General features: G+C 47.6%; 1 protein-coding gene across 9 annotated transcripts; it reads right to left on the reverse strand.

Annotated features, from left to right (window-relative positions):
• Nucleotides 1-2039: 2039 nt before the first annotated feature.
• ZNF384 (zinc finger protein 384) lies at nucleotides 2040-21470 on the reverse strand. Of its 9 annotated transcripts, XM_028121026.2 has the most exons (13): nucleotides 21294-21470; nucleotides 21020-21081; nucleotides 20093-20152; nucleotides 14341-14411; nucleotides 13822-14059; nucleotides 13540-13587; nucleotides 13008-13341; nucleotides 12051-12143; nucleotides 8111-8335; nucleotides 7221-7403; nucleotides 5673-5751; nucleotides 4282-4440; nucleotides 2040-3684 (listed from the first exon to the last, which is right to left on the reverse strand). In XM_028121026.2, the coding sequence occupies exons 4-13, from the start codon at nucleotides 14404-14406 to the stop codon at nucleotides 3271-3273; spliced, it is 1839 nt and encodes a 612-aa protein (XP_027976827.1). In that variant the 5' UTR covers nucleotides 14407-14411; nucleotides 20093-20152; nucleotides 21020-21081; nucleotides 21294-21470; the 3' UTR covers nucleotides 2040-3270. The 9 variants fall into 9 exon arrangements, with proteins under 9 accessions (XP_027976827.1, XP_027976828.1, XP_027976829.1 ...); XM_028121027.2 differs by lacking the exon at nucleotides 21020-21081; XM_028121028.2 differs by lacking the exons at nucleotides 13540-13587; nucleotides 21294-21470 and having other exon boundaries at nucleotides 21020-21273.
• Between the last annotated feature and the right edge of the window lie 4130 nt (nucleotides 21471-25600).

Below are 25600 nucleotides of genomic sequence, written 5' to 3' on the forward strand. Positions count from 1 at the left end.
ATGAATCTAGTGACCACCGCAGGTCCGGGCTGAATCAAGACTTTCTTCAAGGTAGCTAGTTTCTTAACGAAGTTAGGGAGGCGTAGCTGGTGTTGCGAGATTTAAACCCTTCGCACTTCTTTTCAATCGCACGAACATCGGCTCCCCAGGATTATTTTTTAACTTAGAAAGAAATGATTATTTATAAACTGTACTTATAAATACAAAGACTTACACAATAAAGCTGTAATTCTTCACAGTTGTCAGGGTTCCCGTTCTTTCACACTCGAATACATTCTCACGTATAAAATGACATAGTATTTTTGGCCTTGCCCCTTGTTTTTATCCCCCCAACTCCGCTTTTTTTTTGTTTTCCAGTTTATATGTGACATTAACTGGCACCACGATTCTGAAGGACTGGAGCACGGAGCTCTGTCACAAGTGGGCCAGCTGTCATCCTAGTCAGCTACGGTACAATGAGAAGGACTCTACATCAGGATGGAAACCAATCAAGTGCATGACAGACTGCCACCACACTGGGGCAACAACTCAAAGCCCATACCTTAATAGTGGTGTTAGTAAGATAGCGTTTTGGAGACTGTTGTCCCCCCCCACCCCCAACTCACACATTCGTGATAATTATCAATGCCACAGGGCAGCGTTTTTAATGAAAGATTTTCAGTCACCTCATTTAAACCAAATATGTGAAGAAGGGGAAGATGAAACCTCAGGTTTACTACTGAGCAAGTGGTAAGATACAGCAGCTGGATCTAGACTTCACTCCAAGTGTCATGCCCCTGGGTAACAATTTAATTCCGATGCTTATGTCCTTCTCTATAAATTGAGACCAGGAGTACCTACCTCATAAGAGTTCTTGCTATGATTGTGAGTGAATCCTTAAAAAGAGTAGATTCTGGTTTTAATAGCTGTGGTGAAGATAGGGCAGTCAGGACATTTTCAGCAATTGGCAAGAGCAGGGGAAAGAAAAGTATTCAGGAAGCTAGCAGACATTGACATGTCTCATCATAGATGATACATTCATTAGTGTCACAGCGCAGATTGAGAGGTCTTGGATGCCCACCCAAGAGACTGGCTGAGCCCAAAACTTAAGTGGGCATTACTTCATGGACTATCCACATTCCTCTAGGTCATGAGCACGGTTGCCCAGCAGTAGTACGCAGATAGCCATGTTATTCGATGTTGGAGATTTGTCACAACGTATTCAGTGCTTAAAGGTCTTTAATTCTCAAAAACAAATCTTGGAGGCGGTCTAGTCCGATCCCTTCTTTTAACAGCTGAAGAAGTCTCTCCGTGAACACTGCTTGGCAGTGGAGCCAGGGCTGAAGTCCAGGTTTCCTCACCACATTCTACTTTTCAAGCACTACAACTGTCCTGCATTGTTACTCAGTTCTGGTTATGGCTCCCACCACTGCAAACCTACAGATATAGATAATAGATATATGTATGTACGCACTCTGCCGGCTGGAATTAGCCCTGAGCTGGTGATGCTCAGGCAGGAGTGTAGGCCCTTTCAAGAGGGCATGCTTCGGGCGCCCGGGTGGCTCAGTCGTTAAGCGTCTGCCTTCGGCTCAGGTCATGATCCCAGGGTCCTGGGATCGAGTCCCACATCGGGCTCCCTGCTCAGCAGGAAGCCTGCTTCTCCCTCTCCCACTCCCCCTGCTTGTGTTCCTGCTCTCGCTGTGTCTGTCAAATAAATAAATAAAATTAAAAAAAAAAAAAAAAAAAGAGGGCATGCTTCCATTTCTTTCATGGGGAGCTTAGTGGTTTTATCAACACATGACTGAAACCTTGCTCTCATACATTTAGGCATCGCAGGCCCCATGACAGAATTTATATGTAGAAACCCTCATAAACCAAGATCTCACTTTAAGTATCAATGCTGTGCCCTTCTACGCTTGGGGATACATACACAGAGTCTCATCACACAGCATTCACTCTTCACATACACACACTCTAGTGTAAATTCTTAGTACTGTCCTTGAACATATCCCCAAGTAGCTTCTTCCCATGCTCGCTCATATCAGCAGCTCCACTGCCTCTGATCCTTTTACACGAATTTATTTCTATACAAGGTTCTAAAAACACCCCTTGGTTTGTACATAAGTTTTTTTTTTCTTCATTTTAAATTGCTTTATAACAACTGGTTTCCTGATTTTTTTCATTTTCTCTTTTCTCTGAAATCTGCCATGATTTAAAAACAAACAAAAAGGACAAAAGGAAATAAAAATGCCGTTGGCCAGAAGACAGGGTGGGTGGAGAAACAATAAGGACAAAAATAAACAAAACATCAAATATGAAAATTCTCAGAGATAATGCATTTATAAACACAGAAATGGTTACAACAAAGATGGCCGTGATGAGTGGGTATATATATATATATATTTATATATATATTTATATATAAATCCGTGTCCGGCAACTGACCGTGGCACCTAGGGAGCTAAGTCCAGTCCTTGTGTTTGCCCTGAACTCTCCCTTCTCTGCAATACCCCTTGTTTTGGGCTTTCATAAAGAACACAAAGCTCCCACAGCTCCTCTGGCTTTGGGATTGGGAGACTGAGTATGGGGCCTTGGCTGGCAGAGAAGGGGAGAGGCTCCAAGGAAAACCATAACCCACACTTCTAAGCCACCCTTGACCATTATGGGGATCTCCGGCCCCTTGGGGACCACATCTCAGCCCTTGCCCCTTTACAAATAAAGGGGGTCTGACCCCCACCCAGATCTCCCTCTTCCCGCACTAGGTAGGAAGTGAAGTGAGACCATGAGGGGAAGACGGCTCCCGGGGATTGGGGCATGTGAACAACCTCTGTTCTTTTGCAGGCAAGAATAGAACGGGAGGCTGGTTGCATTCAGGGCTCCCTTCTCTCAGAGACCCGGGAGCACCAGCCTCTAGTCTTCCACCAGCCCCAACTTTGAGGATTATGAGGGTAACGAGAGGGTAAGTGCCCACACTGGAAAAGTTTCTATGAGGTCATAGCAAATCCCTCCCTTGAGCACCAACCCCCAATTTCGAAAAGCTATGCTTAGAAGGGGAGGCTGCTGGATTACACTACCAGCTCATTATTCCTTTGCCAATCAGGAGGGCTGATGTTCCTTTTGAAGAGGAGTTGAGAATAAGCATGGTATCCTGTGTAGGAAGGCCGTGCCTGAGGCCCAAGGAGATGGAGCCAAGGCCTGTCAAGGAAGAAGACTTTTCCCACCAAGAGAAGTTGGAGAAAGAAGGGACCAGAACTTCTTTCCCCTCTTCCCAGTGGGTGGCAGCACAGGTCTCTAGGAGCTGGCCAGGTGCTCCACCTGGATGGTGCTGGTGGTGACAGTGAGGCAGATGTCCTTATGATGCTCCGCCGTCTTATAGGGGGTCAGGTCAAAGGAACACTGGGGTGGAGGGTTGGGGTTGCTGTCCCCGCCACCCCCACCCTGGGGGGCTGCCCCAGGGGACTGGAAATGTGGTGGCTGTGGCTGCTGCTGCTGCTGGGAGGCCTGGGAGGCCTGAGCCTGGGCCTGGGCCTGAGCCTGGGCCTGAGCCTGAGCCTGGGCCTGGGCCTGGGCCTGAGCTTGAGCCTGGGCCTGAGCCTGGGCCTGGGCCTGAGCCTGGGCCACTGCCGCCGCCGCCGCCGCCGCCTGCACTTGTTGCTGGAGATCAGGAGGGTTGTGTTTGCGCATATGTTTCATAAGGTACGTTTCCTGAAGGAGATGGAGAAGAAGAGTTGAGGGATGAAAGAGAAGGAAAGAGGTTACTTATAACTAGCATCCTGGGCTCTTACTTTACTTTAAATAGAGCCATACTTCAACGGAGACATTCTGGAGCTGTGGGCAAGTTCTCCCCAGGAGCCTCTGTCAGTGCTCACTATCGGTGAGCAGGAAGGAGAGGGAGACCCTCAGAGTCATGGTAGGCGTTCAACTGGCACAGGGAAAACTGTCATTTCCCCAAAGATCTTTGAGTGGAATGACTTTACCACCTCTTCCTGGAGTCTAATGGAAAACATCTAACTGAAATCTTTCTCCCCAGATTGCAAGTTATTTTGCCTTATGTTTAAGTGAAATTAAGAATCATTGCTTAGCAATCTTTCTCTATAGGCTTAAGGGATCAGGCACCCCCTAAACTCCTTAGCTATAGATCTGTTTAATTTCGCCTCTCTTTATGGATTCTGACGAGCTGGAGCTAGGGAGCTAGCGTTTTCAAGGCAACAGCCTTCTCTCCGGGAAGATGGGGTGAAGTGGACTGTGTGGCCCTGCAGGCCTACGGGGAAGTGAAGGGCAGGCACTGGCATGAGCACTCACCGACGTGTATGCCCGACTACAGATAGTGCAGGTGTACACCTTGGCATGCTTCACCGTATGCGTAGATAGGTGTACCTCTAGGGAGGCTGCGTCCGTGTACGCCCGATGACAGTTGTGGCACTTGAAGGGTTTATCTTTGTTGTGCTGCCGTCTGTGGGACTGGGAAAATGAGGAGAAATCAGGATGAGTGCATCAGACTCATCCTTCCTGCCTCCTTGACCTTAATGTCAGAGCCCTGAGCTGGGGTGTCAGCCTCCCAAGTTCTCTTTCCATTTGAAGGCAGCAGGAACTGCTTTCAATAAAACTTGAGGAGTTACAGGCTAAGGCAAGAGGCACAGCTCCTGCAGGACATCCCAGGAGCCTGAAAAGGGAGGACGGCTATGCTGGTCCCACTAGCCCAGTGGCTCCCAAAGTGAAGCATGGGGGGATGCTAGCGAATGCCAAGACTCTTCCACAGGGCCCCAAACTCAAACTATTTTCAAAATAATAGTAAGACCACATTTGCCTTTTCATGCTCTCATGACTGTACAGAGATTACGTAACGTGTAATGTAGCAAAGACCGAGCACAGCAGGTAGGAGCATCTAGCCATCTTCTGGTAAGCTAAACATTAAAAACGTGCTGCAGTCTAATGGAAAACATCTAAATGAAATCTTTCTCCCCAGATTGCAGGTTATTTTGCCTTATGTTTAAGTAAAAGTAAGAATCATTGCTTAGCAATCTTTCTCTAGAGGGGCGCAGTCAGTTGAGCATCCAACTCTTGATTTCAGCTCAGGTCATGATCTCAGGGTCATGAGATTCAGCCCCACTTTCAGCTCCACACTAAGCGTGGAGCCTGCTTAAGAGTCTCTCTCCGCCTCTCCCCGACCCCGCTTGTGCACACACACACTCTCTCTAAAAAAAAAAAGCCAATCTTTCAATTTTTGGGGTTTGTGTGTTTGGAAATACGTTATATACGTTAACATGCGATGAGTTTATTACTTTTTTTAAAGATTTTATTTATTATTTGAGAGAGAGACTGAGCAAATGAGTGGGAGGAGGAGGAGCAGAGGGAGCAGCAGACTCCCTGTGGAGCAGGGAGCCCAACGCAGGGCTCAATCCCAGGACCCTTAGATCATGACCCGAGCCAAAGGCAGACGCTTAATCAACTGAGCCACCCAGGCACCCAGGTTTGTTGTTTTTTAATGAATTACTAAGTATTTTTTCAAGTTTTTCAGTTTCACGTTCTCTGTGTAGACAGGTATTACATCAAGAAAAACTCTTTGGGTTTCCCAGTAATTATTAAGAGTGTAAAGCGGTCCTGAAAAAGTCCAGGAACCACTGTACTAGTCAAATGGCACTTTGACCCAAGTCTGAGATGCAAGGCCCCATGTGGAGGGGGGGAACATTTACCTGCAGATTGGACAGCTGTGTGAAGGCTTTCTCACAGCCCGGGTGTGCACATTTGTATGGTCTGTCACCGGTGTGGATTCTGCATGGGATGAGAAAAGAAGAAAGGGAAAGGATGTCAGCAAGGCCACTCAGGGATGTGCTCCTTAACCAACCTCCTCAAGGCCACGCCTGCCCTCCTATGGGAGTACAGGCTGGGTTCCAGGAGGTCCCAGCCTCAGCTCCTCTCTGACACGGATCATGCCATAGTGCCTGATTTCTGCTCACTGCCTCCGTCACTCAGCTCAAGCTGGGCTCCTCTGATGCGGGAGGAGGGACTGGTGGCTTGGCAGCCAAGACACAGGCAGTCCATAATTTGACATACAAGTCAGCTCCTACAGTAGCTGTCCCTAATGAATGTTCAGAAACATAAGGTAAACACATTGGTTAAGGAAAAAGAAACACACTGCTCCCAGAAAAAGCTTTGGAATCAAAGAAAAGCAGAGTTATGCTAATTATGGAGAGTAGCAGCGATATTAACACTCATGGAAACTCTGTGAGGCTTTTCCCAGTCCGGCCCCCTAAGGGCAGAAATGCCTAGTTTAGTACCAATTTGACCTCTTTCCCAAACACTACAGGACCCTCCACTGAGATGAGCCAAGGACTTGAGGGTCTGCGGACACCTGCTCCTCATCAGGGACTTCAGAGCCATCTTTGTAACCAGGTGCTTTTCTGGACCTCCAGTATAAAATGTTGGAAACGTCACAAGACGTGTCTCTTTGTGAGGAAAGCCCGACTCCTCCTCTTCGCAAAGCAAGATGTCTGACCCCTTTGAGGGAGAATCACCACATCCAGAAGCAGCCAGGTGAGAAGGCTTCTGAGCAGTAAGTCTGAATTCCAGTTCAACTTGATACCCCCTTGAAGGACATCAACTCTTCCAGTTGGCAGGTTCAATTCCTCCTAGTCACTCCAGATTCACGGGACAAACGGTGGGCATTCTTATGAAGTACGAGCTTTTTCATTTTGTTGGCCAGTTAGTTCTCTGTGACTATTTTGGACATGTTTTGGTTTGTTCTCTACTCCTGGCATCCTTGGGACCTTGCTGGTTGCTGTAGGGGTCACGAGGCTGGTACCCAGCTCAAGGCCAAGTATGTCTTCTGCTCATAACTGGTGCCCTAAGGGCTGGCGGTACAGTCTTCTCCAATCAAATGCCCTTGCTTTGGCACCAAGGACAAAAAAATCTTGCGAGATGTGTGCTCTGGTGTTTGCAGTGAGAGAAATGAAGGCAGAAGATGTCTCTGCCCCGGGTTCGTCTCTTCCTCCCATGTATCAAGGAATGCCACACAGTCACTGCATCTCCCCCACGCCGCTTGTGCCCCAAAAAGGTTCTCTCTGAGCGTCCGCTTGTGTCTCCAGGGTCGTGGCTGCTTCTTCTCCCAGACGCCGGTCGTATTCTCCTCCAGCCAGGTCTGTCCCCCGCCCCCCGCATGCGGGTTGTTGTGTGTGTCCGGGGCGGGGGTGGGGAGGGCATGCCAGCGGGGGCGGGGGCAGTAGCCCGCCACTCTCCCTTACCGTGTGTGCTGCTGGAGGTGGGAGAGCTGGCGGAAGGCCTTCTGGCAGTAGGAACAGTTGTAGGGCTTGGCCCCCGAGTGGATTCGGAGGTGCTGGGCCAGGTAGGAGGTGTTGGCGAAGGTCTTGGAGCAGTGCGGGCACTTGTGGGGCTTGATGGTCTCCGTGTGCATCTTGGAGTGGATCCTGCCGGAGAGGAGAGGAGAGGAGGGAAGGGGGGAGGAGGAAGCAGTTCGACACCATGGGTTCAGCTCTCTGCTGGGTGAAATGATGTTGCTTGACGGATGACAGCACCCCCTCCTCCCTCCTCCCAAACACACTCCGGCCTGGAGAGGCTAATGACGAGGACACCCGGATCTAGGTTGCTGCTGATCTTACGTCGGTGGCTAGAATGGCAGTGAGATGATGAAGAGCTGCGACCCCTGGCTTCTGGTCACCTTAACGATTTCAGTCTTGTCAACCCTCTGCTTCGTTCTAAGGTTAGCACTCACCACAGATACCCTGCTTCCAAATAGTAATTTGAACAAAGACCAATACCGCCTGCTCCCCATGGACCTGAAGTTGAATGCACACCTTGGCTCTGAACTGAAGCATATAGTATAAGCAGGGCCTGCTCTGCGGAAGATTTCCAAACACAGACACAGAGAGAAACCACAAAAACCGTTCCAGACTTTGGGATTGGAGACCACCATTGCCCAGGCCCCCGCAAACTGCTAAAATACAGAGTTTATTTTTCACAGACAGTCACGAGAGCAAACTGAGGCTCCCGAAGGGCCAAGTCGAAAGGGAAAAGAGAAACCATGAGGAGAGAAGAGTAGGCTCAGGCAACGTGGCCTTAGGGGTAGGTAGGGGTTCGCAGCCGGGCGGCAGGGTAAAACCAAGAGCAGCCTTACCGGGTGTGCTGCTGGAGGTGGGACAGCTGGCGGAAGGATTTCTCACAGAAGTTACAACTGTAGGGCTTGGCCCCTGAGTGTATACGGATGTGCTGGGCCAGGTAGGAGCTGTTGGCGAAGGTCTTGGAGCAGTGCGGGCACTTGTGGGGCTTGGTCTCGGTGTGGGACTTGGAGTGGATCTGCATCTCCGACTTTGAGTAGAATGTCAGTGAGCACATCCGGCACCTGGGCCAAGCAAGGGCAGTGGTCAGAGCCTTCCCACGGGCAGGGTGCCGCACCCTCCCTCCGCTTCCACAGAAGCCAGCCTATCTGATCTCCCGCTTACTGCAACTATGCTGTAAGGCCCTGAGAGGAGGAGCTGTTCTGCTGATCTTTACAGTCTAAGCTTCTCATGTGGACCCACACAATACAAATATTCAATAAATGTTCGAAGGATCTGACTCCCTAAGTGTGTAGAGAAACAAAAATTCAACCAGAAAAGACAGGTAAATCTTATCATCGGCTCTAGGCTGATGTGGATTCCATTGGGGCAGGGTTATCGACTAACTTCTGTTTTCCTTCTGCCTATAACTCGATTTCAGACTTTTAAGGGGCTCCCTTCCCCAACTTCCCATCTATAAAGGACATGCCTCGGGTATTTCTCAAGTTCCCGAGATGCTAATGAGGACAAACTGACTATACTCTCCAGAAGGACTTCTCTTCTGTCTCCTCACATAATTGCCTTCTTTCAGATTCTCTCCTACTTCCTTTTAGCCAGTGATTCCTAGAAGGATGGGGGTGGAGAAGGATCAGAATTATTTGGAGGGGCTTTTCCAAATCATGTATGTCTGGCCTACACCCTGGATCTGGTGTTCCATTGGCCGCCTCCACCCCCAAACCCCTTGGCCATCAAGTGGGAACTACTTTTGCAAAGAGCCGAGGTAACTGTTGGGAGTGGGCTGCCTCCTCTCAAACACTTAGGAGGAAAAGATTTGTGAAACACTGAGCTTCCATGCTAAACCTTTCCTCTTTCCTAGCACATGGAGCCAAAGTCAGCACTTTGGGCTGACATCAATAAGCAGCTGATATACTTTCACCCATCACCTGAGTGGGTAATCCTTCCTGTTCTGACATTGCCCAACAGTATCAAATAAGGAGGCCTCTGAGCAAGATAAGCCACAACTATTCAGACTTTATCGAGTAAGAGTTATCTGTGTGTGAGCTGGAATGCTCTCATTCCTCAACAACTCTGCAGTGCACAGTGTGAGCTGGTAGGAAGGGCAGCACCTGGAAGCCAGGCAACTGGGGAAAAAGTCCCTCTGCTCTGGTTCCTCCCCAACTTCTTTCCATAATCTGGCCTCTGGATGATGTGGGGTGACGACTTCTGCTTTCTTCTGATCCCAGGAGAGTTTTTAGAGAATAACTGAGATCAAGACTAAAAAGAACTCTGCGCTCCTCAGAGGAAAAAAAATATTACACTATTTGGGGGTATGGTCTCTATTATTAATGTTTCTACTGAAATTCCGATCATTAAGGTCAATTTCTATATCTCTGGTCACTTGAAAACTCTGAGGAAAATCTGATTCCCAGTTCGCCAATCCCTGGCTATCGTCTGGCATGCCCAACCATTATATGGGAGGCGCACAGGTTCTGTTTATAGTTTAGTACAGTCCAAAGGACACAGCCAATGGAAGTCTGGACACCTGGGCTCTACTCAGGGCTCAGTTATAGGCTTGCTCATCAATCTAGACCTCAATTTTCTGGTCTGTAAAATGGAGAGATAAATATCTTCCCCTAGAAGGGCCAGCAAACCCACAGAACAGTCAAAGCTAAGCCAAGTGTTCTCTAATAATAAAACTGCACAAATGTTAACAGTACCAGTGTCCATGGATGAGCTCATGCTACTAATGTTCCACAGAGGTTAGAAACTGGACACATTGCCACTTGGAGGGGAAACGGAACTAATGTTACAACATAATTTCCCTCGGTTGCTAAAATTTCTCAGACAGGTGGAACAACACATTCATTTTAACTCAAACAAAAGCTCATAGTTTGTGTGTGAGTATTGAACACACAACTGCACCCTTAGTATGAAATTAACTACAAGAGAGAAAATAACCCTCTTTATCCAAGTTTTCAACGAGAGAAGAAATCTGCAAAACTTAAATCCATAGACAATGGACTGGCAACAAAATAAGCAGTCTCAAATGACGATCATAATAACCATAATAATAGTTGCCATTTGTTGTGCCAGATATTGCCAGGGCCCCACACCAGTTAGGCACTTGAGACACACTGTTTCTGCTCCTCACAACAACCTGGCAAGTATTATCCCTGTTTTACAGAAAGGAACACTGAAGGCTCAGAGAGGTTAAGTAATTTGCCACAGGGCAAACAGTTATTCACTACACAAAGCTATGATTCTAACCTAATTTGAGATTCCTCACATTAGACATATTCAAGGAGAGGCAGACTATCATCTGTCAGGAATGTTTAGAAGACTAAAACTACAGAGAAGGGGCTGGCTTAGGTGACCATTAAAGTTATTTCCAACTCTGAAATCCTATGAAGCCAGATAAAAGAGCACAAGTCCTTTAATGCAAGGTGTTGGGTGGCTGAAAAGAAATCTTGATTTAGGAGCACTGTGGCAGTGGGCAGTTAGCAGGAGACAGCAAAGCCACCACCCCATTTCACTAGGCGCACAAGGCCAGGGGGCCGCAGTCACATCCAACACAAGAATGGGGCCCCTTCTGGGGCAGGCAATGCAATGACCCTGTTTACAATATCAACTTTGAATCACCCCATTCTTTCCCTAAGATATTCAAAACCAATTTCAGATACTCTGATTTTCCCTCAAAACATTTCCACATGATAAATGGGGGGCCGTGACTGATCTTCCCATTTTACAGATGGGAACAAAGAGCTAGCAAGAAGGTGACTTGTCCAGACTAATAGAACCCAAGTCCAACAATACCCAAATGCCACTGACCACAGGAATGAATGTTGACCCACACATGCACGAAAATAGGGATTTATTTATTTGTGTGTGTGTTGTGTGTGGATTAAAAAGATCCCTTTGGAACTTCAGAGTTCTGAGTTTCTAAAGAAATTCCAGTCACCCAGAATATAATTAGGCGCCCTTAATTTCAGAGTTCTCCTTAGTCACCTGGGTGTGGGGGCCAGTCAAGAATTCCAAAAACACTAAGGGTGTAGAAAATGCTACCAGGGCTTCCTTCCAATTGTATATTCACATTTCTCCCCATAGACACAGTTTAGGAAGTCCAGAGATAGCTTTAATGTGGACCCAAAAAATAAACAAGCAAAAGCAAAAACAAAAAGAAACCCTTGGCAGAATCAGAGGACCCTGATCCATGTGCAAAGCTCCAAAGGGTGTCAGAGACCTAGCCCATTACTCTCACAACAACACATTTTCTAGAGGTCTATCTCCATGTCACAGTGACCTCACTTTAAGCAAATACATAAAAATCCAGATTTCTACAAAATAAAAGGGATTTTCACTTTGTAAAATGATATATAAAAGATGCTTTTAAATGAATCAAACTTGTCAGGTACCTTTATAAAATATGATGTAAACATTTTCCAGGAACACTTTTATTGTATAAAGTGGGATACACCTGTAATAATAAAGCTGCAGTGAACTTTCGGATTAGGAGCTGGAATTCTGCAGTGCTCAATACTTTCTGCATAGCAACACTCCCCTCATTTTCACTTACAAAGAGGAATTTACACACTCTGTAGTCATGGCTACTCTCCACAGTAGATGTGTACAACACAAATACAAATAAATGCTAAATGACAACTACTCCTTCTCTCTTTTGAAGTTCCCAACATTTCAAATCTTAGCTGATATATATACTCCCAACAAATGGGAGGCATAAACAGAATTCTCCCCATTTTACAGATGAGGAAACTGAGGCCCAGAGAGGGGAAAAGGACTTGCCCAGGGTCACACAGCAAGTTCGTGGTGGAGCCGGGAACTGAATCCATGAGCCCAAGGCTCTGTCCATTTCCTGTGCCGCAGTTCCCTTCGCTCCTAAAATGGGAACAACATTGCCCATCTCGGTACACTAAGGACAGACCCAGTCTCCCAGCCATGCACATCTGCCCCTGTCTGCATCAAAGCTGTGACAGTGGTTATCCCACTCTGTAACCTGGGACCAGACTTCCCAAACCCACTAGGGCCCGTGATAGTTTTCAAAGGGATTAAAAGACGTCCAACTGTCAAAGGGCAGGGAGTTTGCTTCTGAAATTCTTTTTGTATAGCGCCACATGCAAATATAAGACTATTTGGCAATGGACAACTTAAAGGAAGTACAGAATCAAAATGACTTTCATGAATTAGAAAGTGAGCAAACAGGCATTTCATAAGCATATAGTCCAAGGCGGGCGGGGGAAGGGCGATATCCTGTACCTCCCATCTTTTTATACAGACCCCTCCCATCACCCCAACCATGCAGGGTCAGGCAGTCTCAGTGCTCAAATATGGCCCAAGAACCAGTGGATGGCACACAGGTTAAGGTTAGGGGCTTATCAGAACAGTTTCTTAGAGAAATAGGAATGGAAAGTGTAGAAAGCACAAAGGAGCTGGAGACGGAGTCTGAAATCAGTCTAAAGCCTTATCATAAGGAAGAAACTCCGTTAAGTCATTCAAAAATTAGTCAATGCTGACAACCCCAAAAAGGAAGGCATACAATGGGTCTGCATCCTGGGGAAGAGTCACTAGAGAAGTGCTAGCTGGAAGCTCTACGTTCCTGCCCCACAACAGAACACCTGACATGCAAGTGGATCTGAGGTGGAAAGCTGTCCGCGTAGAGCCTGATTAGGGGCAAGACACAAAGGGGGTAGGTAAGCTGAGACAGTGATCCTCACCCCTTGCTGCCCTGGCTCTGATCCTTACCTATAGGTCTTGCCGTCTTTCTGATGGTCATCATCATCCTCGGGGGAGAGGACATAAGGGTCATTCATCTCAGGTAGCCCTGATTCCAGCATCCGCTTCTTCTTCCGGCCCCGAGGGGGCTTAGGGGCCACACTGCCACCTCCACCACCACCTCCGCCTCCTTCCTCTGTTAGGGTTGATGCTACCTTCTTGGAGAGGTCAGGGACCACCTGCAGGGCTTGTGAGCCAGGGGGAAGAGCTGAGACAATCATGGGAGCCGAAATGGGGAAGGTCTGAGCTGATGAGGCTGTGGTCACAAGGGAGCCTGAGGGGGACGTGATTACCAAACCAGGACCTAGGATTGGGAGAAAAAGGAGATGGTGTCATGTTGTCCAGTCCTGATCCTATTTAATTTCCCCCAGATCATTGTCTAACCAACCCCTCACCACCGCCCTCCCAGCCCAGAGTACATAGGAAACCCCAAACCCTGTAGAAAAATAATGGTCTCCTAACCCCTGTCCCCACCCCACCCCCGGTTAACAGTGAGATTTACCCCTTGATTGACTCCCTTCTCTTCTCCACCTCTGAGAACAGGAGACTCCTTGATTCAGAGAAGGAAAGAATGTCACCTCCTCAAAGGCAGGGACCGCATCTTCTACTTCTTTGTATCCCCCACAATGCCTAGCGCATTGCTAGGCACACAGTAGGCACTTAATAAAAATGTGATTGAGTAATCAAACACATATCCCACTCCCATGTCCTTGGAGCCCTCCAGCCTGGGGTACTGATCATGGAAGATCAACACCTCAGATTGGAGAAGAGCAGAGTGGCTCACCAGCAGTCATCAGTCCTGTAGACGGCACAGGGACCACGGTGATATTCTGGGTAACGGACGCCTGGCTATGTGGGGTCAGCTGGTCTGACTTGGACTCTGTGTCCATACTGATGCCTGAGGGCAGGGACACTGAGGCAGGCACTGTCAGCAGGGTGGGGTAGTGGGGTGGAGCCAGCCCACAGCCCTTCTCTGGCAGCAGCTGATCCTTCATCTTGTTGATGAACATCGTGTTCTCAATCTAAAAGAAAAGCAAAGGGGAGGCAAGCGGTCTCCTCAGAAAGAGCGTGACTTTGTCTGCTCCCTAAGCACTTTGCATGGTCTGTCCTCCTTGGAGATCAAGAAGTGTATCTTTGTGCTTCCAGAGAGAAGCCAGGACAGAAATTTTAATTCTCAGTGATGGGGGACCTGGTGAAACAGCACGTGATTTATCTCGCTTCAGTCTCCACAGTAATAGAACTCACTGCTCAGAGCTGAAAAAAGTACATGAAAGGGAAGGAGCAAAAACCAAACACCACCTACCTGTCCTGAGACTGTGGGGATGGAAGGCCAGAAGTACGGGTTAGAATTGAAGTGAGATTCTTCCATTCTACCTGAAGAGAAAAAGAGAAACCACGTCACACTCAGGACTAAATCTGAAGAAACGCAGCAACGGAGAAGGGCGGTTGAGGAATTCCCGGCCCCTTCTCTGGCACCTGACCACAGGGCTGGGAATTCAGAGTGAAGATCTCAGGATCTGCCATATTAGTCCCAGAGAGCCACTGAGCATGAAATCCAACAGAGCCTATCCTACGTAAGATGCCCATGAAGGAACTTGTAGACACATCTCACCTACAGAATGTCTCCCATAACCCAAAGAAACAGACCTGGCAATACTTTCCTTTGGTGACAAAAAGAGAAAGTCAAGTCATTAGCAGGGAAGGGATGTACCCACTTGTGGGTAAATCACTGACTGACTTAGTAACAGCCAGGGTACCTATCCCTGGCTCCTCTTTTCCTTTATCCCACAAATCCATCTTCCTTGAAATAAAACATTTTAAGACTTCCAAATGACACACTTGTAGTTCTATGCAGCTTGAAAAGGTTCTAGGCCAGAACACAAAATGCCCAAGGGAATTAAAGAATGAAACTGGCAGGAATCACTATCAGTGCCAGATGATACCTGGGGACCATGCCCCCCCCCCCCCCACAAACCGACCAAGGTCTAAGAACATCCATGGTGCTGCACTGGGTACTACACGTGCTGAGCGGAGCAGTGAGAACCTGCAATCACCGGTTTAAAAGAACGTTCTAGCACCAGGAGTAGCAGTAGCACCCAGATTCCTACTTACAGGGATTCAGAAAAGGGACAAGAGTGCACCAGAACACACTAACACAGTACTAGACTCCTGCTTTGTAATTCTCAAACACGATGCTTCTGAGAGTTCAAGTTCTTCCGTGTGTGTGGATGATAAAGCTTAAAACTTTGGGAGGGAGGAATAAGCAAGACGTGTAATCCCTCAGAATCATGTTCCAAGTCACAGATGGGTATAGAATCTAGGCATCCCACCATTTTCCCACTCTGATCACTTCTCCTAGCAAGGCAGTATGTTAATGACAGTTATTCAAGAGTAGTTTCCCCAAATCCTGGACCCAGAAAGATCCAGCCCAGCAGAAGGCAGGTGAAGAGGGAGTATGAGACTGCTGGAATGGGGAAATGATGAATAGCAGGAAATAAACATTATCATCATGCTGCTACTCTGAACCAGAAGTAACCAAGATTTAGGTGGGGAAGAAGGACCTGTGACTTACAGCCACGAGCAGGTCCCACTGAGGATGTGCCGGAGGCAGATACCAGAGCTGCTAAGTACTGGAGGGTACACTGGGCACAGAAACCGGGTTTGAAGTAGATTAAGAAAACTAGGAAAATCTGTTAACAAAGGAGGAGAAACAGAAGGGACTTCACTCTAAAAGTAACCCTGTTCCTTCTCCTTCTCCAGAAATCTCATCACATTTTTTGCTCTATTAAACAGCATTCTCGATTTTCATAAAACCTATAAAGGGAAGCAGAACTGAATTGCAGCCTACTCTTTCCTAAAAAGTAGCAAAGGAGAGGAGAGGAATGCACCAAACCTGTGACTACAACTTCACACAAATAAGACTCAATATTAACTGACTCGAGAAATCAACCACAGGCACATCCTGCTCCCCAACTTAAAAAATACATCAGAACAGTCTCCAACACTGGTGCTAACCTTTTCCTTCCAGCACTAACTTTATAAAGGGGCCTCAGGTCCTTCTTAGGCGACAGAAATCAAGAAATGATCAGATCACAGTTTAAGGCGATCCAATCTTGCCAAGCCTTTTGGGAAGCAGGGATCCCATCTTGGACCTCCCCACGGTCTCCAACACAGAACTCCTCACCCAGTATGCAAGTCCACATTTAATGGACTGAATGACAGTGGACTCTATACATACAGATTTTGAAAACAATGCTAGGGAGCTCAAACCATAACTCATAACCCCCATCTCTCTAACCTTCTAGTTGAAAGAAATGACACAGACAAGAGTGGTGGCATATGGTGGCAATGAAGTAGAGAATTAGGCTGCAGAGTAAAGAAGGAGGGTCTAATTATAATCTCCCCCTAAAGAGTCAAGGAAGTAAACACATTAGGGATGTGAAAATTTAGGAGGGAGGAACCAAAAGCCTGCAAATAAGAATGTCTTCCGATAGGGTTCCTACCGGAAGCACAACACTCCTCCTTGCCAATAAAGATTAGATCCATTCATATTGTCCTACAAGTGGCTCAGGTGAAACACTTTCTGAGAGAAAGAGCCCCTGTGGGTTCTTACAAAGGGGACACACAAAGTGACGTGGAGGACAGGACAATGTCACCACCACCATCACCACTAACATCTATTAACTGCTCGTTGTGTTCAGGGCACTGTTCTAGGCCCTTCGAAGTACTTCACAACGACTGCATCATTTAATCCCCACAGCAACCCCATGAACTCCTGGGATCCCCACGTTTCAAATAAGGAAACTGGAGTCACAGAGTCAAATAGTAAATATTAGAGCGGGGATCTGAATGCAGATACCAAAGAGGAAGTTAAGAACGGGGGTTCTACAAGAGACCCGAATCCTACAACTCAAGTACATACACTGTGATACTGTGACTTGATACAGCAATAAAATTTACAGCATTTCCAGGAATGGACCATGCATTTTTGAGATAGTTCTCTGTAAATGTTTCCAAAAGTGAAATTTTTGATAACAGCAAAAATGCAGTTAAAAGAGGATATTCTCTGTCCACAACCTGGGAGACCTCACTTGGCCACCAAGGTAATTGATTTTAGAATAATAGAATCTGAGTAAAAAGGCCAGACCATCCAGAGGGTGGTCTGAATAAAAGGCCTCTCCACTTCCCTGGATACCCAGGCTATCCCTCTGCTTTGGTTCTTAAGAGAACAAAGCTGAAGATCAGAACCACAGCTGTTCCTAGGACACAGTGATAAATGTGCCTTGTGGGCTTCCGAGAAACATGTGTGGCCCAAAGAGGGGGGGGTACACAGAGAGTTCTGCTCACCCAACTAGAAGCAATATTTGCCTACAAAATGACACCTATATGCTATACTACTGTTCTAAAAAGGCTGACTTCAATCTCTGTATCCCTGAAAGGAGATCAAATGGAGAGCCAAGAAGGAAGGCTCTTGCCAGAATACAATGTAAATGGCGCCCCCTGGAGTTGTGTTAACAGGGCGCTCCTGGTGCCAGATCACTCAATACCTTTTTACTGTCCATTAACCTCTTAACTTTCTATGTTTCATGGAATAATTCTCCTCCCCAAACCATCCCGACATCCAAGCAGGCATATACCAACATTCTTAAAACCTGAAGAAGCCCAATGATATTATGAGGAAACCCCATTTCTACACAGAGTGCCAGTTTTGATGATTATGCCAACATATCAATGATAATAAAAAGAACTGGTTTACCCTAGATTAGGAAGAAAGTAGAAGGCTTTTATTACAGACCCAAAGAGCAGGAAAGAAAGAAAAACATAGTAAGTAGAAAGAAGAATGTTGGCAGATTGAAAATCTGGGTTCTAATTTCAACTTCACTATTGCAGAACACCTCAAGCACTCTGTTAATAAAAAGGAAGGTTTACTATAAGTTGAACAGTATTTTTCTTTCAAGAGGGTCAAAGAACTACATTATTTCTTTTCCAATCTCAAAAAAAATCTTGGAAGCACTGAGGAGATGAAGAAAAAAGACAATTATTAAGTAACACCCACGAAACATTTAGTAAGTCTTGAACTCTTGCACCAGAGCTTTGTCCATCTGTCCATCCTTCCACAGCGCGACCAGCCATCCAGGAACAAAGATGCCACCGCCTGCAGCATGTGGTTTTGGTAGACATGGTAAAAAGACTACAGTCTCTTTCCTGGTACTTACTACATTCAAAAAAATTGTTGTTTTTCAAATAAAGCCTAATTTTTCCTCAGGAAAGCAATATTCTCTTAACATAACAAGTCTTGAGAAAATCATGAAAGACTTGCGCCAACCAAGTGTAGTAGCTGGAGAATGAACCTAGAAATCAAGACTTCTGGAATCTAATTCTAGGTCCCACATCAGTGGTTGACTCTGAATAATTTACTATTCTACTAAGTTTCTATTTGGGTAGAGGATGGAGGAGAATAAACCCCTTAAAACAAATTCATAAGGCATATGGTGATGGGAGGCAGCTCAAAAAAGAAAAAGAAATAAAATGCTTCAAGTGCTCCCGAAAGGAAGAGAGTTAGGGAAATACTTCCATGTGCCGAGGACTACTAGTGACAATTACTGACAATTACATAAAGACCACATAATTACAAAGATACTACCCAAGAGTATCAGGTCTATAGCCTCCAGCTCAGTAATCACCAACTAGAAGCACCCACAATAAACAGAGATGCGAAGAACAACCAACCCAAACTCAACTACAGAAAGAACTTGACCCACGGACCTCAGACACTCTACAGAGAAAAACTGCTCCAAAATGCACAACTGCAGAAAGGCTGCAATATTAGCTAAGGACTTGAAATGAAGAAACACAGAGAACCATTTTTCTTTCAGTAAGGAAACAAAATCTTTTTCTTAGGTTCTGAGGGCACTCAGCAAGGGCCATCCCAATATAATTTGGGGGCCTTCCCACCATCTGTGAACTCTTCCAAGTACAAAATAACCCAGAACAGGTTTATCCCAACTCTACTGGGAAAGACCATCACACCATGCCCAAACACACCAACGGGACCACTACCACCACAAAGTTGGCAATCTGAGCCAGCAATGTCTACCCTGGGTACTGCTGGACCATGGTACCCAGTACCCTGTGGGAAGAAGAGCACAGTGGTTTCCCCGTCCCTGTCCTGCCTACTTCACTATAAATGATGGATCTGGGAAATATGAGGCAAAAAAAAGAAGTGGGCAGGGAAAAGGGGGCGAGGCAGTTGGAGAAAAGGAAATATGCACTTAATATTTAATTACCAACGTGGCTCAGAAGCCTATGGGGAATAAATTTTATAAACCAGACTGGAATTGGTCCTTAGAAGACATCTCTAGGATTATAAGCTCTGAACTCAAACTCTTTTGGGTCTCACATTGTCATTTTCAGACTACCTAGAACTCTACCACCATCAAACCTCATTATTTTGAATTCTTCCAGACCTACTTCTGAAGTTCACTCCATACAATTTTATCCACTTTACTTTAAACTACCCATGAACCAGGTGTTGGGTTTTTTGTTGTTGTTTTTCTGAAAACTTCACCCTGACACACCAAACTGAAATAACCCTGTGTCACTGATTCTAATCACTCAACAGGTCTACTTGAAGCACTCCTCTGTGACATTAAGAATATGAACCCCACTCTAAACTCTGCTTGTTCCAAATCCAGGAAAGCAATTCCATAAGCTATACCACAAGGACTACACTGGCGACTGGGGCCCATTTGTCCCCAAAGCAGAATAAATTTCTCCTTTGGACACCATGCAACCCTATTCAGTGATTTCACTTGGACATTTCATAAATCATTTCTGAATACTGGTGGGAATGGAAAGTGATGGGGTACAGCGCTAACTTTTTACACAAAAACTTCCTGTGTATCTTCAAGAGATCATTTTTCTCTCACAACAAACACCAGTATTAAAATTGCTATTACTAGAAGAATTCTGTCACAGTGTCCCCAAGAAGCCCATTTAATTATGACCCCTTCTCCCCCCAAACCAGAAAAGCCATTAACCCAAAATTGTCTTACCCTCTCTCTCTCTTCCTCCTGTCGTCTTATTCCTTCTCCTTTCCAGGGCTCCTGAACTTTCTGTAAACAAATTGTCTGGGTTACAGGGGCCAGTAAGGGTGCAGCCACCAGGGAACTGTGGAGAACCTCAGGAATTCTTTTGACTGTCAGCAGTCTGGAAGGCAGGCAGACCCCCAAAATCCAAAGATGCAATGGTATAATAAGGAGTGTAGTGCCACCCACTATGTGGATACAAGGGAAATAAATCCAATTCCCAGGAACCAAGATGAACTCTATCACCAGTGTTTGGGTTCCACTCCTGGGCTCAGACACTGGCTCTTCTTCATTCCCTAGGGCCACGGGTAAGCAGGAGTCAGAGAACAGAGGAGTTGGAGGAAGAGATGGGCCCCTGCCCCCTGAGGACTGCCTCAGAAGGCAAAGCTGAAGACTAGGGGGATGCACAAGCCCTTGTGTCAGGCACAGTGCCAGTTCAGGCCCAGCCACTTCCTCTGGCCTCCCCCCGACTTCTTCGAGGACTTCGCCCCTGCCTACCCAAGGCCTTGCGCCAAGAAGTACCTCCCTCAGCCTGCACAGGGGTCTACCTATTGGACACCCCAGCTGTCCCCAAAACACCTTCGCTCCCCTGAGACAGCCCCTGGGAGCCTTCTCCTGATGTCACCCCCCACCCCTTCCTCAAAGACCCTTCTTTGGGACGTCCCTCCTTCCCCTCCAGGGAGCTGAACTCTGCCACCCACCAGACAGACACCCGCCCCCTAAACCCCCCCATTCCTCCCCATCGCCCGCTCCTCCACAACCACTTCCGGTTCCGGGACGGACACACATACAGTCACACCGTGGACCCCCCCCTTCCACGCCCCCCCAAGGAAAAGGGGAGGGGGGAGGAGCAGAGAGCTTGGCGCGCGCCGACTGCAGCGGCGCGAGACTCACCCGGCGGCGACGGCTGCGGCGGCGCCAGAGCCTGAGCCAGAGCGCGGGAGGGGCGGCGTTTGCTGGGAAAGGAGGGAGCCGAGTGGGGCGGGAGGACCAGCAGGGGGCGAAGGGAGGGGGGGAGAGCGCGAGGCGGAGCGCGCGGGCACGCACTTTCGGCGCGAGACAGACCCACACACTCACACGCACGGAATGCGCGCGAGACACCCGCAGGGCGGGGGCGCGAGGCAGTGGGTGGCCCCCTCCCTCCGGCCCTCCCTCCCTTAACACTCACCCGGAAGTGGTGCTGCAGCTCGTGCTCCCGAGAACCCCGATTCCTCCACGCCCCTTCCCTCCCTCCCTCCCCCCAACAGACTCGGAGTAGAGCTGCGGCGGAGAGAAGGCGGGAGCGCCGGAAACGAAAAGGGGGGAGGGAGGGAAATGGCAATGCAGGGGGGGCGGTAAAGGGGAAAGGGGGGAATGCAAAGGTCGAGTCACTTCCGGGAGCGGCAGAGCATATCCGGCGCTGCCAGCGCTCCGGGATACTCAGGGCAGAAGTTACGACAAGTAGGGGCGGAAGTGGCTTCTGCCCGGGGACGCGATAGAGTACTGTGTGGATGTGACGCCACAACGGAAGCGAAGGTGGATTCCGCTAAGGGCAGAAGCTGAACCTTCAGAATTGCGGTCCCGGCTTTCCGGAAGGGACTTCTGGGGAAGTGGGAGGGTGAAAGCCGACAGGTTTATGAATTATGCATCAGGTACGGGGCCGGGGGGTGGGGTGTGTGGGGGTGGGGGGAGGCAGGTAGGGATTCTTTTTTTTTTTTTTTTTTTTTTTGCAGGTAGGGATTCTTAAAAGGCTATGGATCCGTTTCCCTTCCCTCAGCGTAGAATAAACTGATGTAGGAAGTTACCGACCATTATTTTTCGTTATACTCTCAAGAATATCTCAGTGCTTTGAATTGCGGGAAAGGATGAGGATGTGTCAGTTGTTTTCTGAGGTCCCTACTTAGGCCCCAAGAGTAACTGATAACCTCTCCCTGACCACACCACGTACTCTTGGCTTTGGGTCTCCATGTTCTTGTTGCCCCGCCATCCACATCTCTATCTCCTCACCCTGCTCTACTTTTAAATAGAGCACTCATCACCCCCTGATATTATATTGTTTGCTGTCCACCTCTTCCTACTGGAATATCGGCTTCATGAGGGCAAGGGCTTTGAATTGTTCACCGCCGTATCCTCGGAGCCAGGCATTTAATAAGTGGTCAGTAAACGTCTGTTGCATAAATGAACACTGTATGAACTCTTTCAAGAAGCCTTACGGGATTGCTCGAACACATAACGGTTCCGTTCTCTGAATTTCCACAGCCTTTAGTCTGTACTATTTAATATATATGACTCTTCAGAAAGATTGTCCGTTTCTCAGGGAAGAAACGGTCTCGTACATGGTATCCTTCCCACTGCTTTGCTGAATACGAAGCAGATGCTGAATAAATATATGCTATTTGAGTAAATGAATGCAGCCTGCACCCCGATCTGGCCAGAATCCCCTTGAGCTGAGCTTTATTTTGGCTGAAGCAGAATTGAAGTCCTTCCTACTAACAGTAATAGCCCCTTGCTTAGAAAGCAAGATAACGCAAATAAAAATAATTGTAATGTTCTCTTTACGGATAATGAAAATAAGACTGAAGATTTAAGTGATTTTTTTTCACAACAAGGAAGTAGCAAAAAACACCTAAAAATAAACATTTAAGTTAAAGGTTTATTTTTTTATTTTTTAAAAAAGATTGTATTTATTTATTTGACAGAGAGCGAGACAGCAAGAGAGGGAACACAAGCAGGGGGAGTGGGAGAGGGAGAAGCAGGCCTCCCGCCGAGCAGGGAGCCCGAGCCCAGGACCCTGGGATCATGACCTGAGCCACCCAGGTGCCCTAAGTTAAAGGTTTAAATAGGAGATATGTATCCTTGGATTGTAATTATAGTTTGTATCCTTTTGGAAGTGTCTACTCTCTCAACCATGTTTTTTGGGCTCTGCACTCAGTCTGTGTTAACTGAATAGCAATAGTTGGCAGGATAAGATCTTAAGGGCTCAGATGTGACCAAACCTAGTTGCTGCATGGGTTAGAAATGGCTAATTCCAGAAATGTCGACTTTGGGGGCTGAGGTAAAGAAGTGGGAGCAAAATCGTTGTAATCACTCTAAGTCCCGGTGGTCCTCTTATTCTTTTCCTATTTTCATTAACTGGTACTCCCTGAGCCTCAGTGTCTCCAACTGTCAGCCCTGCTCCTGCCCTTGGTATAAGAAGCCAGTTTTTTAAGTGCTTTGAACTCCTTACAGAAGAGCTTTAGAGATAAATGTGGGGCGTAGGGGGAGGAGGGCTGTTAATTTTAGCCTGGGGTTTTCCAGCTGGCACACTGTTTCCATCTTGAATCACTTCCACACCCTGAGCTCTGCCTGGGAGATCCCTCCTCCTGGGGGCTTCCCCATTTCCTGGTTTGGTCTGAGCCATAATGGTAAGCATTCCAGAAAAATGCTTAAGAGAAGCCTGGCTGAGTCATCTGATGCACAGCTCAGGAGGCAAAGAAAGTACAGTGATGAGGGATGCTGGTCCCAGTGGTGCTTGTGATGTGTGGCCTCCAAGAACCAAAAGGGTAGTGTGACCATTTTTTTGTATTTTTGGTCTCTCACTAAGCAGTGACTCTCTGCTCTACCTCTTGCAACCTTCAAAGACCTCCAAAGGCCCCATAGTCTGTTTCAGTTTCATAAGAGAGGTTAGGATCTGTTCCCCAGGGCCTCCCAACTCTTCGTGGTTATCCTGACAATGTGATGTAGTTTGGGATATTTCCTTTAGGACAACTGGGAAGACTAGGGCGTCTCCTTTCTCCTGTCTTTCCCTGCCATCTGACTTTCCATGGGGAAGGAGGGCATTTAAGGGAGAAGGAACAGGTGAGGATTTCCCAGTGTCTTGGTGGTGTATTTTAATTTATTTAAATTTAGAGAAACAGCAGGCTAATCAGGCAATAATTAATTCCCTCTTCATTAGGGGCCTTCATGCATGCCTTTTGCATATGGGTGAGCCTCGGGGTCACACTGTCCCTCAGAAGAACTACAGTTGCAGAGGGTGATAGAGCCCCAGTGTGCTCTCCAGGCACTTGAGCTCCTTCCCTTCTAAGCCAGTGCTCTTTTTTGCCCCCCCCCCCACCTGACAAAGAGAAGATTCTTCGGGGGAAAGAAGGGAAAGGTTAGTGAGGCTTCTTCTCCCATCCACCTCAGATCTCTCCCTTACTGCCCCCGACCCATGTCCTCAGCACCTCTTCCTGCACCCTCATGTTCCATCCAGCCCTCTCCCGCCACCAGCTGCTGCTGGGATCTCTACAGGCCCCACTGGGTTGACCCGTAGCCCTCCTCAGCAGCTTGTTGGCTTTGCACCTCTGCTTTTAGTTGATTCATCACTCCTTGCCCCTGCTCTGCCTTTTTCCTCTGTAGCACTCTGTTTTCCTTAGGGAGACTGATGCCCTGAAAGTATACACTGCTCTGGTCCTGAGAAATATGCTCCCTCCTCCCCACTCACCATTGTGTGCTATATGGATTCAACCACACTTCCTTGAGTAGACAGTAAAGCTCCCCAACACCTAAAACACACACCTACCAACACCTATACACTCCTAATTCTAGCTGCAAAGATAAATACTTGGAGGCATTCAGAGTCTGGGGCAGCCCAGACTCGCTCACTACAGTCTCCTCCCTGGATCTCCCCATTTCCAGGGAGCAAGTGGGGCACAGATGGGGGCGGGGGGGGGGAGAAATGGGACCTGGGTGGTTACCATGGCAACAGAGCCTAGCAACAGCTGAGAGGCTGATGTGTGGGCTTTTGCAGGGCTGTCACTAGAGCCAAACCTAGAATGGGGGGCTCAGAGGTGATTGATCCCAGCTGGGCAGCCTATGTTCCCTCCCCCAAACATACCCCTTGATTCCAATCCCACACCCTAGCAGTGCCTCTCTTTCAGAGAGGGCAGTGTGGGGAAAGCTAAGGAGTTAACCACAGGGGTTCTAATGCTACACAGCTTTTGGGGGGCAGCTGTAGATGGGGGTGTTAGGGAGCAAGACAGAAAATAAACCAAGCAGGGCAGCCTCTTTCCTGTGGTCCCTCCCCTCTCACCTCTTCCTCTTTACTCCATTTTTCTCTCCTCTTTTCGCTCCTTACCCTCCATGTCTTATCCGCTCTCTCCTCCTTTTCTTGCTTGCTTCATTGCCTGTCCCTTTTCTCTGTCTCCTTTCTCATGGTCTCTCTTGACCTTCACTGGCAAGTAACGAGCAAGCCACTCTAGTTTCTCTTGCTCTGGCTGCTCCCTTCAGTTTCTCCCTTCCATTCTCTCCCAAGTTAAAGCCCAAGGGGCACCTGGGTCGCTCAGTCAGTTAAGCGCCTGACTCTTGATTTCGACTCAGGTCATGATCCCAGGGTCATGAGATCAAGCCCCACGTCAGGCTTCCCACTGGGCTGGGAGTCTGCTTAAGATTCTCTTGCTCCCTCTCCCTCTGCCCCTACCCCCACTTAAAAAAAAAAAGCCCAGGAACCCTAACTCCAGGTCAGAGCAGGCCAGTTCA

The sequence above is a fragment of the Eumetopias jubatus genome, unplaced genomic scaffold (genome assembly GCF_037043125.1).
Source record: "Eumetopias jubatus isolate StellerSeaLion01/CBP00866 unplaced genomic scaffold, mEumJub1_p1.0 scaffold_8, whole genome shotgun sequence".
Taxonomy (NCBI): domain Eukaryota; kingdom Metazoa; phylum Chordata; class Mammalia; order Carnivora; family Otariidae; genus Eumetopias; species Eumetopias jubatus.

Coding starts and splice junctions, on each gene's coding strand:
- ZNF384 (XM_028121027.2), bottom strand. CDS start 14,406: ATGGAAGAATCTCACTTCAATTCTAACCCGTACTTCTGGCCTTCCATC. Junction 12,144..13,007: donor AAAGACGGCAAGACCTATAG/GTAAGGATCAGA, acceptor TTCCCATTTTAG/GAGCGAAGGGAACTGCGGCA. Junction 7,404..8,110: donor CACCTCCAGCAGCACACCCG/GTAAGGCTGCTC, acceptor CCTCTCCGGCAG/GATCCACTCCAAGATGCACA.